The 14913-nt window shown below is 38.1% G+C and overlaps 1 protein-coding gene and 1 long non-coding RNA gene across 2 annotated transcripts in view; one reads left to right on the top strand and one right to left on the bottom strand.

Moving 5' to 3' along the window:
• Positions 1 to 38: 38 nt before the first annotated feature.
• LOC148366147 (uncharacterized) overlaps positions 39 to 14913 on the top strand; it is a 54749-nt gene continuing 39874 nt past the window's right edge. The window contains exons 1-3 of the long non-coding RNA XR_015850551.1: positions 39 to 106; positions 7237 to 7300; positions 13646 to 13721. This is a non-coding gene — a long non-coding RNA (uncharacterized LOC148366147). The remainder of the gene's footprint in view (positions 107 to 7236; positions 7301 to 13645; positions 13722 to 14913) is intronic.
• Positions 8485 to 14516, bottom strand: dmrt3a (doublesex and mab-3 related transcription factor 3a). Its single transcript, XM_088336589.1, has 2 exons — positions 14153 to 14516; positions 8485 to 10382 (listed from the first exon to the last, which is right to left on the bottom strand). Exons 1-2 carry the CDS (start codon positions 14514 to 14516, stop codon positions 9421 to 9423), a joined length of 1326 nt encoding a protein of 441 aa, XP_088192715.1. The 3' UTR covers positions 8485 to 9420.

Here is a 14913-nt window from a genome sequence, read left to right on the forward strand (position 1 = left end):
TAAGCCACGCCTACCTCACTTCTGATTGGCTGCCCCTCCAGAGAGTAAAAAAAATTATAAACCGCCCTCTGGAGATGTCAAACCGCTCGGTGACGCTCAATTTAAGGTAAATTTCCAGTTGAACTGAAATTAAAGTGTTGTTTTAAGGTAAGCACGCAATGAAAAGATGTTTAAAACAAATAGTTTGAAGTAAATACACAATTTATGTTCTCATTCATTATGTTTCACTTCACTGTTTATTGAGCTAGGAAATGGTGTACAAGCTAGGCTAGTTAGCCCGTTTCGATGCTAATTGTTTTCAAGCTAGCAGCTAATTAAACCAACATGTTTATGAAACACTCTCATTCAAACACAACTAAATACTTTATACGCAGTGAAAAAATGCAATAAATCAGCTAATAAGCATGTTATCTTTTAGTTCAACACCTATTTAGCCAAAAGTGTAGTGTGCAAAATAGTTAATTATATAATAAGGGAAATAAAAGCAGAGCAATAAATTGTGTTATAAACACAATATAGGAATGCTCGGAAATGAAATTTGGAGGCCAAAACTGTCACGAAACGGAACGGGAATGTCTTGCAACGGGTCGGGAAGCAGGAAGTTGGAACTCATTTGCGTAGACGATCTGTCACTTTAATTAAGAAAGAAAAGTTGTCCAACACACAAACGGACCAAAAACAAAACAAAGCAGGCTGAAATGCAGGCAAAACTACAGACTAGGCATTTAACGGGATTAAACAGAACTTGCAGGAATCTCTCAGAATGTAACATTGAAGTGCAACAAAGTCTAACAAGCAGAACAAGAATAAACAAGTTTTCAACAGGGGTAAACAATGATCTGGCCAAGGGCAGTTCCAAAAGGCGCGTTTAAGTACACATAAGAGTAGTCAGGAAAATGCAGGTCAGTCAGTGTCAAGGGGCAGAAGGGGTGGGGCCAGCTGGGCGCCATGACAACCGTGCAGGACATGACAAAAACAAAATAACTCAAAATTGAGACAGCAAAATATATGTATATATCTATCTATATATCTATCTATATATCTATCTATATATATATATATATATATATATATATATATATATATATATATATATATATATATATATATATATATATATATATAAATCTTTATGTTACGCGAGTGGGTCCTGTCTGCGTTCTGGTCCTGACAGTGGCTGGTTATAATCAAAAATGTAAATTGGTTGTACCTGCTACGCTGCACAATCTCTTACTTCTAGGTACATATTTTTGGAGCATTTAAGGTTTTAATGGACATGAGAGTGAATATTGACAAAAAAAGAAGGGAACAAACAAGTCCCACTTGCATATTTGCTAAAGTAAAATATTAGTAGTAGTAAAACAAACTCCCCTGACATAGTTTAGCGCCAGCCTGTGGACTTTGGTGACAGACTGAATGTCTTACAAATTAAGTAAGTTGACTTTGTAGTGCCAGCATGTTAACATAAGCCAAAATCTGGCGAGCGGCTAACAAAACGTGGAAGCAGAAAGACACTCAAACATTTGGGGTGACGTCATTACAACATTGTTCTTTCGAAGGCTTTCTTCTGTTTTTACCTTAAACCATTTGGGCAGAAACCAAAATGCAAGAAAACCTTTTAGAATTGGGTGCATCCTTACTAAACACAGCTTTAACTTTTGTTTTAACTCATCCACCATGTGTGGAGAAAGGGAAGTATTTTTTTGAAGACCTGCAGGTGCAGCCTGACTCTCCACTTGGTCTCTTAATTTATGACGGGGGTTACGGGCGGCCACCCCAAGCCAGAGTTTCCTAGCAAGGAATGCTTTGATATGACGGGCCCGGGTCGAAAGGATGAGCTCGTCACTAGGGTCGGGACACCTCCAGGTGTAACGCGTTCTCTGTGGCTCATTAAGGACCCCCGGGATGATACTTTGAAAGTATTCTCGGCATCTTCTTTTGTGAAAGGTAGGGTGAAAAGAAAGTTACACCGGGAAATGCGGGACAGCCCATAGACCTTGAAATTCTTCCAGAGGTCCTTGTGGAGGGTCTCAATTTCTTTACAGGGGTGTGGGGTGGGTCCTGGATCCTCAATAAAACCCCGCCTGTGAGTCCACATGAGGGCAAAGCCAAGTTGTGACTGCTTTTATTGGGGAACATGCTACTGATGTCCGCCAGGGTTTCACAGACGTTTTCCAGCTCTGGGTCCAGTTCACAAATTGAGATCCTCTTCTGGGATCCTTAATCACTTTTCCAATCATCTGGGATTCAATAAAATCTGACCCCAGACCCCTATTTGGGATCTACCCTGGCCTTTGGAAATACATAATCAAGACTTCAGTGTCTCCAATCAATGTTTACTATTTGGTCTTCAACCCATATCAAACAACATTTAAGTTCCCCAAGAGAAGGCCTTGTAAACTGCTCAGAATGTTTCCAAAAAAGCAATCTGTGGAAAGAACTCATTTCTAAAGGTTTATCAGGATTAATTGATTCTTGGTGTCGGTCCACATTTTTATTATGTAGATGGGGTGGTTTTGTAGTGGTTTAAAGCCGTTCTTGAAAAGCTTCAGTGTGCCAGCCTGTTGGACTTTAGTGTTCCAGCAATGGTTTTAAACAGTCTGAAAAGCTTGAAAGCATTAGGTCCTGTTCAAGAAAATGGGGCATTCTTATGGCGGTCATGAGGTGTTGAAAGTGTATCGTGTCCTCTTCAGGGTTCAGGGTTCTACCTGTGTTTAGATTGAGTGTTTTGAGTGGATTGTAGTTTTTGAATTAGTTCTATGTCCTCATAGTTTATTTAAGTTTGTTTTTATGGTGAACCAAAAGATTTTAGGAGTCCGAGGCCCCGTTAAAAAAATATTTAGTCCTCTGACTTTTTTCTGGAAGGGAAAACTTAATATTCAAGGGGTTTCCTGGTCTTTTTATAGATTTGCAGTTCACCCAGTTGTTGAAGTGTATGATGAAGTACTTCCAGGTCTTTTTGAAGAAATTTTGGTAGAAGTAAAAAATAAGCCTTCAGTTGATGAAACTTTTCTAGCTCGTCCTGGTAATGCTGAAGGTGCTTGAAGTGTTTAAGAGCCGTTTTTGGAGGGGTTAATGACCCTTTTCAGGGTTTGAGGTTTATGTGATTTTAAAGAGTCTTTACAAAGGTTTGTGATTTTTGAATGTGTTATATGACCTCAGAAGATATCATAAGTTTATGTGATAAAGCAAAATACTTTCCTAGAGTCCTAGAAATGTTTTCTTAAAGGAGTTCGAGCTCCTGTTAAAGACAATTTGATCTTCTAATGCGTCTTCTACAGGTACATTTTTTATTCAAGAGGTTCCTTGTCCTCAATCGGTTGGTCAAGTCTTCAAAGTTTCTTGAGGAGGCAGTTCCACATCTTGTTAAAAGAAATTTTGGTCGCATTCCAAAACGAGCCTTCGGTTAATGGAGCGTTTCCAGGCTGTTCCAGGCATGCAGAGTTGTTCGGCTGTGTAAACTAGTTTCTAAGTTCCAGATGACTAAATGATTATTGTGTTAAAGCCTAAGAAACTTTTGTTGATGATATTATGAAGTCTTTTCACCTTTGCTGTCACGCGTAAATTTGATTTGTGTGTCCGACTGGACATATTGTGGTCGTAAGCTGTCGTAACACACGCAGAGCTAAAGCGACACTTGATCACATGCCGTGTGGCTGATTGAAAGAGCAGCATCTAGTTGGAAGTGTCCCGCTGAGAAGGAGGAGGAGGTGATCTCCACTTTAATGTGTAAGACAGCCCTGTTATGTAAATTAGCCTGTGATGGACTCACAACACATGCACTTAAAGACATTAGCAGACGTTGCTGGCTGCATTTGTCTTGTCTCAAGTACTTTGACACCTTTGCCCTGACCTGCCATCCATCAAACTGAACACAAACGTCAACAAAAATCACCTTGGACCACCCCATTTTGTTAGAGTGGCAGTGTGTAATAATTCACCACTAGAGGTTGATGTAGCTTAGTAGGAAGCTGAAGCGTTTGCATTCAAAGACAACACACTGTTGAAGCTTGAAGCATACCAATTTGCAAAATATGGATGCCTTCTTCCTTATTTTCTAGGGTGAATGTCAGCCAGAGAAAGGACATAAAAGCTGGTGTTACTCCCCACTATTGTCAACAAAAAAACAAGTGGGCTAAATACACCCGGAGTGGTTGGTCAGAGCTGATGTAAGCGGTTAACTTTAGCCACTAGAGGGAGAAGCTACTAAAAAGGGCAGTAAAAGATTGCAAGAGCAAAACAGAATTTGTTAAGCGGCAGGATCAGTGTTGGGCGCGTTACTAGAAAAAGTAATTATTTCCACTTACTAGTTATTTCCTCTCAAAATAATCATGTTACCCCATGTATAACGGACACCCAAAAGTAGCGTGTTACTCTGAAAGTAACTATCTAGTTACAAACTATTGTGTATACTCGCATTGATGCCAACCACCTTAAAACGCTTAAAAATAACGACATAATGAAAGAAATAGAAGAAAATGTGGACACTAACATGTGTAAGCGGTGAACCCTTCATATTTATTGGCCTCTGCAATTGTGAGAGCTTGTAAGAGACAACCCATATCCATTTTGTCTTCAAACCACTCAAATATTTCCTTTTACATTTATGGGTCCTGTCCAAGACATTTGATTTTTTTCTCCAGGCATGGTGTATCGCAAAATCTATTCTACAAACAAAAATACCAAATTTCATCACTGTAAATTCTGTGCTCATGTTTGCCCCATTGATTTTGTTGTTCCTTTTAAGCCACACCTCCTCCTCTCGTGCTGCCCACCATTCTCCACCGGTGACACACAACCAAATATGCACATATACGTGCCGTGAAAAAGTATTTGCACCAATCCTGATTTCTGTGTTTTTTATCACTCACAAAGGTTTCAGATAGTCAAACCAATTTTAATATCACACAGAGACAACCTGAGTAAATACAAAATGCAGTTTTTAAATGTTGATTCAATTTTTTTAAGGCAAAAAAAATTGCCCCCTAAACTTAATAGCAAGTTGGGCCACCTTTGGAAGGAATAACAGAAATCAAACGTTTACAATAATTGGTAATGAGCCTTTCACAATGCTCTGGAGGAATTATTGCCCCAAGTCTGCTTTAAAAATGACACAAACGCTCCCCTAAGGTGCCATTGCTTTCTTCCCTTCTGATTGGCATTAGTTTGTACGGCATTGTCCTATGAAGCATCATCGCTCCCTATGGGTTGCTCCCAAGAGGAGAGGGCACTATGCAATCTGTATTAGTGCAAGAATTACATATAAATTATGTGCATTAGTTATGGACCTTGCAAAAAAATTAAGGGAAGAACTTCCTGCACCTGAAAATGTAAATGATTTTACCCAACACCTAAATGGGGTGAGTTTGAAAAATATATATTTACACGGGTATTGTTCAGATCCACAAATATGTGTGCGGTTTATTCAAGATATAAAAATGATATGATAAATGCACACACAAGATCAAAAATGCATATATAAATCGCAGTTATATTTGTGGATCCGCTTAATACATGACTCACAAGGGACTTCTTGTTTTAATGGTACTGGAAATTTAGAATAATTGCCTTTGAAAGTCCTTAAAATGTGCTTGAATTTGGCCATGAGGTAGGCGTACGAACCCTGTCCGTTGTAGTAAAACGGCGAAGGAACATGTCAGCCATTTCAAAGGTTTTTCTCAAGTTGTTTTTCTAAACCCTTTGAGTCTTAAAACATATATTTTAATGATTGTTTTTGCATTTTATTCTAATCAATTGTGTTGAAATCAAATGAATAAATAAAGTATTTTTACTCAACCATGAATAGCCATATAATACACACTGGCTTAAATGTATTATTCAAATGTAAATTCAAGGAGGGCCAAAAAGAATACTATCACTGCCATATTGTTTTGGAATTGAGTACAAAAATAGCGCTAGATGTCACCATATGCACGAAAACGTAACTGGCAATTGGGCATGCAGTGTGTACATTATACCAGCAGATGGGAGCATTTATCATGTTTTCGAATGAAAACCGTGATCATGCGAATGGTCCTCTAATCCAGTGTTTTTCAACCTTTTTGACACAAGGCACATTTATTTTCATGAAAATAATTTGAGGCACACTGTCCGTAGAAAATTGTTTAAAGATGAATTGCCAGTACCAGTTACATGTTGTTGATTTTTTACTTAAATTATCACGTTGCCAAAATGACAGTATAAAGTATAGGTATAAGTACTTTGGTACATTAAAAAGACTGTTGTTAACTGTACAGTACTTTATTCACACAGCAGGACATTACCATTTTTTATCATCATTTGTGGTCACCGTGGGTCAGGAGGTAAACCAATTTATTCATTCTGGTTAATAATTTTGCTGTGGTTTGGGATTGTATTATATGTTTCATCTGTTTTCAAGTTTAGCTATATTTTATGCTGTTTTCCTCATGTTGAGGTTTTTGAGTTTTTCCTTGCCCTCATGTAGGTTTTGGATCAGGGGATGGTGTAATAATAGTCTGTGGTTTGCAATAATCTGTGGTCTGTGCAGCCCTTTGAGACTCTTTGTGATTAAGGGCTATACAAATAAACATGACTTGACTTGACTTTTTTAGAAAACAAAGAATAGAATAGAATAGAATAGAATACAATATACCTTTATTGTCATTGTTGCAAAATGGGTTAACATATTGTGAAAACGAAATTGGGCATGACACTCCAGTTTTACACATTCACAGTGAGGTATGAGCCAAGAAGATAAAGGAACAACAAAAATGAGCAAAAATGGTTTTCTAGTAATGCAAAACATGATTTAATACATTCCAAACCTTTTTTCAATATTTTTGGGAAAACATCAAGATATTTAAATTATGATTTTTACTTTATCACATTTAATTCATTATTTTCTGTTAGTTAATAGATATCTGTACATGTTCTGTCTCATGTTCAGAGAATTACTTTATGAAAAGAGAGAAAGTAAATGATGAATGTTGCAGTTGGATGATTAATGGCAAAAAGATATGTTTTATTCAAATACTAATAAAAAAAAAATGAAATAATAAAATTGGGCAATTTCCTGTGGCACACTACAAATTCTCACGGCACACTAAAAAACACTGCTCTAATCCATGGGTGTGAAACGCCTGATCCGGCCCGTTAGCCACATGTCTGAGACCCTGCTCTAAACTGTGTATTTGTATCAACATATTGCCATTTTTCTATAAGCCTTTAACACAGATTTTTGGTTTTGTTTTTCAGACGAGATATTTTGTCTACTATCTAATGGCGCCACCTGTTGGATAGAAAGTCCGCGCTAATGGGGGTAGGTCATTCACTTGCCAAAGCCTCAATTTATATTTTAAGTTTCAAACGAATTTTAAACGTTTCTTCAATATCAAAGAATATTTGCACTATTCTTTTTCCTTGTTACTAAGCCGTGTCATCAAAATTCGTGCTTTTAGGATTTTCTCGGGGGTTTATTTACATTTTACAGAAATCATCAATTTTATTCCAATTATATTATTTAAAAAATAAAATGTGTAATTGGTATTTTATTACTTTCTTCCTCTCTTTTCTCTCTCTCTTGCTCTCTCTCCCTCTTTTCTGTCTTTCTTTGTTTGTTTCTCTTACTCTCTTTTTGTTCTATTTGTTTCTTTTTCTCTCCATCCGTATCTCCCTGTCTCTCTATTTTTCTCTCTTTATTCTCTTTGTTTTCTTATTCTCTCCATCTTTCTTAATCTCTCTGTCTATCTATTTTAGTTTCTTTCTCTATTTATTTTTTTTGTTTCTCTTTGTCTTTCTGTTTCTCTTTTTCTTTCTGATTCTCTTTCTCTTTCTTTCTCTTTCTCTTTCTCTTTCTCTTTCTCTTTCTCTTCCTCCCTCATTCTTTGTTTTTCCTAATTTAATCTACTAGTCTGGCCCCCCTGATATTTCTGTCCACCATGTGGCCCCCTACCTCAAATGACTTTGACACTCTGCTATATCCTGTGGGCCTGAATGGCCTCTATACGTTGTAGTCTAAATACCACTGATTTTATGGAAATTATGAATGCCTGATTTCTAAGCACACAAATTTACTCCTCAGTGGTTCTTTTAGAAACAATTATCTTTGGTAACATTATTTTTTAAAATGACGCGAGTACCTAGGCCAGGTAATGGTGTTAATAACACATTGTGATCAAATTAATGCAAAAAATTTGGGACTCTTTAACAATATATTTCGGATCGAGTGAGGGAGGGAGGGTATGGAATTTTATGTACTAGTGGTATCAATGACCTCTTTTCTACAAAATAAAGCAGCAGAACTATATCAAATTACTCACTTTCATTAATGTTGCCATGGCAACATAGGTTAAGCCTAAGAAAACTAGTTTGTGCTTTTCTTTGCATTTTTATAAGTATCACTTAAATATTGTACAGTTTTGGGCTTGAAGGCATCCATCACTTAGTGGTCCTAAAGGAGGTCGTGGGCCTGCTTGAGTTGTACTAGAATGAAATATGACACAGTTTACATATCCAGTGTGTGTTTTTTTTTATTATTTCACACCCAACACATGCTCACAATCATGACAACATGCTGACAGGAATTAGCCATAGAGGCGTGTACATTCATTAGTATCCGGATCCAGATCGACCAATCACAGGTCCAGAACTTATGGCTAGCAAGCCAGTTAAGGCTCGTCTCATGAGAACATCTGGCTTGGATTAAAAATCGGGACCGTGGTAATCTACTCTCCATTTTGCCAATTTTAGTGAAAGCCAAAGCGCCGCAACTTTTCGGTTGAGAATATATAGGGCAGAATTTTAACCACAGTTTACAATCATGATGGTAAACTAAGATACCCCGTTTTGGCTGCACGTGTCTATGTAAGAATTTAGATGGAAGCTAATCAAACAATTAATTTTCACTTTTGGGACATTTTTTGATGAAAACGTATAGAACAAACTATAAAAACCTGAAATCAGCAGCCAAGCACCCAGAGTAATTTGATTAGGTGAGTGGTTAAGGTAGGGCAGATCTCTACACAATATTTCACTCCCTAAATACATCTGTATCCTTCTTGTTTGCAGTATTTTGTGACATTTTTACAGAAGAACTCTGCTCGTACCTTGGTTTGAAAATACTATCTACAACAAAAATGATGGTCAAAATTAGCCTTAAAGATCTCAAGTAACAGCAGGAGGGAAACAAATTTTGAATGGGATATTTGTTGATATGGGACACAGACTCTGGCATTATTATTGTTTCATAGATTTAATGAAATCATCAATTCTTCAGTGAAAAATAAATGTGCTGGAGAATTAGTTTTTGTCTATACAGTATAATAGGTTTGGTTGTTTTGTTGAATTTTGTCTTAAAATATATGGTGTGGCTCTCAAAAAAAAAAGCGAAATATTTTTCTTCCACGGCTCATCGAGTCAAAAAGGTTCCTGACCCCTGTTCTAGGCCGACGAGTTCAAGATCCGTGAGTCGGCTGAATCGGACCGTTCTTCGTAGTCCTCGTCTGGCGAGTACAGTGCCCCCTTGCCCCCTGGCCCGCACACCTCCCCCTCTTGGATGCGAACCCGGGACTCTTCAGTGACTCTGGGGTGGTGCTGATGTAAGAGCGGGGCCCCCCGGAAGACGGACCCCCCAGGGGAGGCTGTCGGGCCGAAGGGTGAGACATATTGGGCTGCAGCGGAGCGAAGCTGGTACTGTTGCTGCAGGGCCACGGTGTTCCAAAGGGTCACGTCATTGGGCATCAGGGTGCCGCCCGGGCCCCGCGCCAGGGAGTTGCGCAGCACCAGCGGGTAGCGTGGGTGCTGCAGGGGCAATCCCAGAGCGCCCATCGAAGAAGCCTCAGGTCCAAACCGCAGCGAGTCTGGCACCCTGAAGGCGGAGCCCACCGACCACTTTGCGGAAGATGTCACGTGGTGGTAGGGGCCCAGGCCCTGCTCCAACGGGTGGCCGCCTGGGGGAAGCACCAGGGAGTCCGAATGGGAGTCGGATTGGGATTGCACACCTCCATCTGGACCCCGACTGGACAGAAGCACCTCTATGGCGCCCACTAGGTCGCCCCCGCAGCCTCGGAGAATGAGCTCCAGGACAGGCGCTTTGTGGCCAGGGAAGATTTTCTTGAGGACCTCCAGGGGTGGCCTATTAGCTCTGAGGCCAAAGGGCAGGTTGATAGACCCAGCAAGACCCTCAATCAGCACCCCCCGGCTCCCTGGACTGGCAGGGCTCTTCTGGGGGCTCTCTGTGGCCTTCGACTCTTTCTCCCCCAAATGCCCGTCAGGGGGATCCGGCGTGTAGCAGGAGTTTGGTTTGGAAGCTTCTGGGGAACTCGCCTGATCTTGCTCTCTCTCACTGGGGCTGCCCCCAGCCTCGGTCCCGGACAAGTCCTCGCTCCTGTCTTCTGGACCCTCTGTAAAAAAATCACTTCTAGTTCAGATTTCGTACAAAGCAATAACTCAAAGGTGGAGTTAATATAAACAATCAACAAATATAATAATCGTTTTGTTACGATAACAAATTCTCCAAATTTCTATAAACGCTTAAATCTGCCTAGCAGACAGTGCAAGCCTAACCAAGGATAAACGGATAGTTTTTGCTGCAAATAATATATGCCAAAGCATTAGCTTTTAATTTAATAATCACATCATTATTTAAAGTCATACATAATTTATTTGGTGACCTGGTTGAAACATTTGTTAGCCTGGAGAGGGATGAGCTCCACCAGGCTGTACTTGCCCAAGACACACTACAGGAAATGGTGCCCCTACAACCCGTGTGGTATAGGGATCCACCCACCAAACCCACCCACCCACATAGAGCGTATGTGTTGTATTTGGTTTGACACATAAATACATATCATTATATTGTGATGCGATAATGTAATTGAACATACAGTGTACATATGATTTAATGTTTCTTTGTCTTTTATGTTTTACTTGCAATAGTGTATTTTCAGGTACAACATTTATTATTATCATTATTATTATTATTATCATTATTATCATCATCACTATCATTATTATTATTGTTATTACTAGTTTTATTAAACTAAGTTTTGCGTTTTTCATGCTGCTTATTGAACATGCTGATTGTGTGAAAAAAGACCTTAGCTAATTTCCTAGAAGAATTTTAATCTGGATTTGCGTTAAAAAAAAAAGCTCTATATCGTTTTCAGGATCTGATCGCTGTCTTGGAATGCGTCAAATGTTGCATGATAAGATGAAATCTTTTTTGGATTGTTCGTTCATCAAGATAACCAGCTAACGCAATACGCTTGTATTCGAGGTGGTCATTTTCTAAAGTTTACGCAGGTGATTAAAAGTAATGAGAAAAAAAAGTAGGCTTTTTATAACATGTTTTCTGACGAGTCTACTTTTTATCTGAATGAAAATATTCATGCCATATGTAATTTTGTCCTTTTAGAGCCGAGTGACCCTCACAAACTTTTTGAAGGTGATTAAACGTTAAGACTTCTCCCCTTAAATAATTAATTTGTTTCACCAAAATTATTTAACGGAAATGATCTTTATTTTTGCATTCGACAACACATACATTAGTCTTTTTCAAAATGTAAAATTAAGAAAAAAAAGAAAAAAAAATGTGGGAATGATTTGAATGATCATTTTTTAATTGGCTCTTTGGTCTCCAGGCATACCAACCAAAAAAAATCAGTTTGTACAAGAATATTGCAGATCCCAAAATGAAAATATAACATAAAAACAAAATACACAAAATAAGGAATCAAGAGAAAAAAACAGAGAAGCAACTGTACCCCGACATGACCAAAAAGATGATCTTTAAAGCCCATTGTCAATGCAAATATTGATCCCTGGCATAAAAACAAATTTGACTGGATGTAATGTGCTAAATACGTATTCTAACCCACATTCCACTCTTAGACTGTAAACTAGGCCATTTTACTTTATGAATAATCGCGTTTCTTGTGTGAGCTATTCGTTTACACGTGCATATATTAAGATTTCTGCAATGTTAATACATGCAAAACATGTAATTTATTTGTAAGCACACTAAATACACATTTCTAATCTCGTTGCATACATTTTTTTTCACTACGTTATCAATGACAAAAAAATTGTGGTCTACATTTCGCCCAAAATGATTGTTTTCTTAATTTTTATGTCAACATAATCACGGAATTAAACCCTGCTTTAGGTATTGATATTGATTATATTTATAATTTAAAAACAATTACAGTAATTAACATTTGAAACGATTTAAAATGTGATTACCAATGCCACAATATGCACGTATAAAGCGTGTTTTAGTGTACTATTTGAGCTTGACATTTGTCAGACTACATGTTTAAAGTGTTTTATTTCAAATGACTAATTAAAAAACTAGCCTTGCCTTAAAACACATGAACTAAAAAAACGACATACCTGTCAACCTCAGCCAATTGTTCACTTTATTAATTATGCCAATTCTTTTTATTAAGCGATATTAAAGCTCACAAACACAACGCGGCACCTATTTACTCACAAAAAGACAGACTATATAGAAAAAAATACAATGATCATTGGTGTAAACAATTGATTTACCTGCAATCAGGATTTTGCAGTCGTCATTTTCATTACAGCAATCTACGATGACGTTATCGTCTGCTATCGGTGACCGAGACGATCCAGATTAAAGCCGAAATAGGCATCCCGTACAAAAATCCCGTGCAAAAATTAAACAGTATATACTATTTGAAATGATCAGAAAGTTGTTGAAATACGAGGACACCGTATTAACAGGCATGAGAACTAACTGTGCACATGTATTTTTGTTGAAATATTTTCTTTTAGTATTTCTGTAAGTTTTTGTAGTATCTTTTTTGAAGTATCTTTTTAGTATTTATGCAATAGGGTTTTTATGTAGTATTTTTTTTATCTTTTCAGGATAAAGGTAAAATGAAATATGAAGTCACTAATTTAAAAAACAAAAGTTGACATTTAGCTTTGTGGTAATTCCGTCGTATTTCTGTAGTATTTTTGTGGTACATGTGTATCAGTATTTCTTTAATGTTTTTCTAGTATTTCTAAAGTAGTATTTATGTAGAAATATCTTTATTATAGTAGTAGTATTTTTGGTGGTATTTCTGTAGTTTTTTCTCTTTAGAGAAAAAAAGCAAAATAATAGATTAAGTTTCTGTTTTAAGCACCAACAGTGATATTTGGTTTTGCAGTTTTTGTAGTATTTCTGTAGAAGTATTTCTGTAGTAGTATTTGTGTATTATTGTAATAGTGTAGTAGTATTTTTAGTATTTTTTTCTTTTCAGAATTAAAGCAAAATAATATATTAGATCTCTGTTTTCAAGCACTACATTTTATATTTAGTTCAATAGCAATTTTGTAGTTTTTAAGTATTTTTGTAGGATTCATTTAGTAGTATTTCTGCAGTATTTTTGTATTATTTCTTAAGTCGTATTTCTGCAGTATTTCTGTGGTACAGATTATTCGGCCTATTATTTTAAATGACTAAAAATAACGAAAGCCACTTGTTTTAACCAATTTAGCAAGCCAATATGTATATTTTTTTCAGGGGGGGGGGTCGTTTTAAATCATGTTTCCTTTTTTAAAAAGTTGCTGATTGCTTTATATAAATGTCTGCAACAATATGGACACGTCTGATTTTTTTATAATAACACTTGTATTTATTTATATTTAACAGAATGAGAACCATTTGCAACGACAACTTAGCCAAAGCTGACTTGTTTGGAGAGAAGAGCACTAAACTTCCCATTAAGGTTAGATCATTATTTTTAACATCACATGATATAATAATATCTAAATAAAGACGGGTGTCAATTGTAATTATTGTGTAAAATTGAGAGTATTTTTCTGAATGTATTATTCCGAATATAAAAACGATGACTTTTTTGTACATAATGTGTATTTAATGACTTACAATAAAAATAAGCAAGATAACTAAATGGACAGAAGATGTTGATTGTGTTGTATCCCAATATTTACAGCTATACGAGCATGTATTTTGTGGACAATTTGTTTTGCAATTGTATTTATTTTTGTTTAATTGCATTTTCCCGTACAAAAAAAATATACCGCAAACACAATGTGAAATTATCAAAAACGCATAAAATATGGGGAAATTGTATACATTGGCAGGTATGAGTACTATATTAGTCTTTAAAACCCGACGTGTGTACTTGTGCCTCACCTGTCCCTTCCTCCGCGGTCTTCCATCTGGCTTCGGCTTCGGCGGCAGGGCCGACGGCGGCGGCGGTGGCCCCCTCGGCGGGCAGGACCCTGAGGGCCTCGGGCACCAGGCTATCGAGGCTCTCGTTGGCCTGCTGCCGGCGCAGGGCCACCTGCGCGGCCATGACGCGCTGCCTCTCGATGATGAGGATGCACTTGTCGCAGGCGCAGTCCTTGAAGCGACAGTAGCGCTTGTGACCCTTGAGCCACGACAGCACGCCGTGGTTGCGGCACCGCGCGCATTTGGGTGTGCGCTGCAGGGGCGCACGCGGCGGCTGCGACACCGGCGCGCCCACGTACAAGTACGGAGAGCCGTAGCCGTTCATATCGTCTCGCTTGGGGCACGCGTGCTCCAAGATGAGAAGGGCGAGAGTGAGGGGGACTTTGGGTGCGTGTTGCGACTTGGGGGGTGGAGCGGGGTCACTCAAAACACACACCCACACGCCCGGTTCTCAATCATAAGGAGCACGTGACTGACAACTGTGCAAAACGGAGATTAGGAAACAAATTGTTTTTGAAATGGTTTGAATGTTTCAAGAGAATTTTAGGGGGCGTTGTCGGTTGGTTTATGTATTAATGGTTCCTCTTAAACCCAACCCCCTCCCCCATGTAAAATGATTTTTTTTAATCAAATTCATACATGCCAACCTTTCGACAATAAAAATTGTTAGACGTTATCGCGCACTGAATTTTTACACGCGAAACACAATCCATCTCCAGAAT

The sequence above is a fragment of the Urocampus carinirostris genome, chromosome 5 (genome assembly GCF_059441175.1).
Source record: "Urocampus carinirostris isolate Australia breed hairy pipefish chromosome 5, RoL_Ucar_1.0, whole genome shotgun sequence".
In the NCBI taxonomy this organism is placed as follows: Eukaryota; Metazoa; Chordata; class Actinopteri; order Syngnathiformes; family Syngnathidae; genus Urocampus; species Urocampus carinirostris.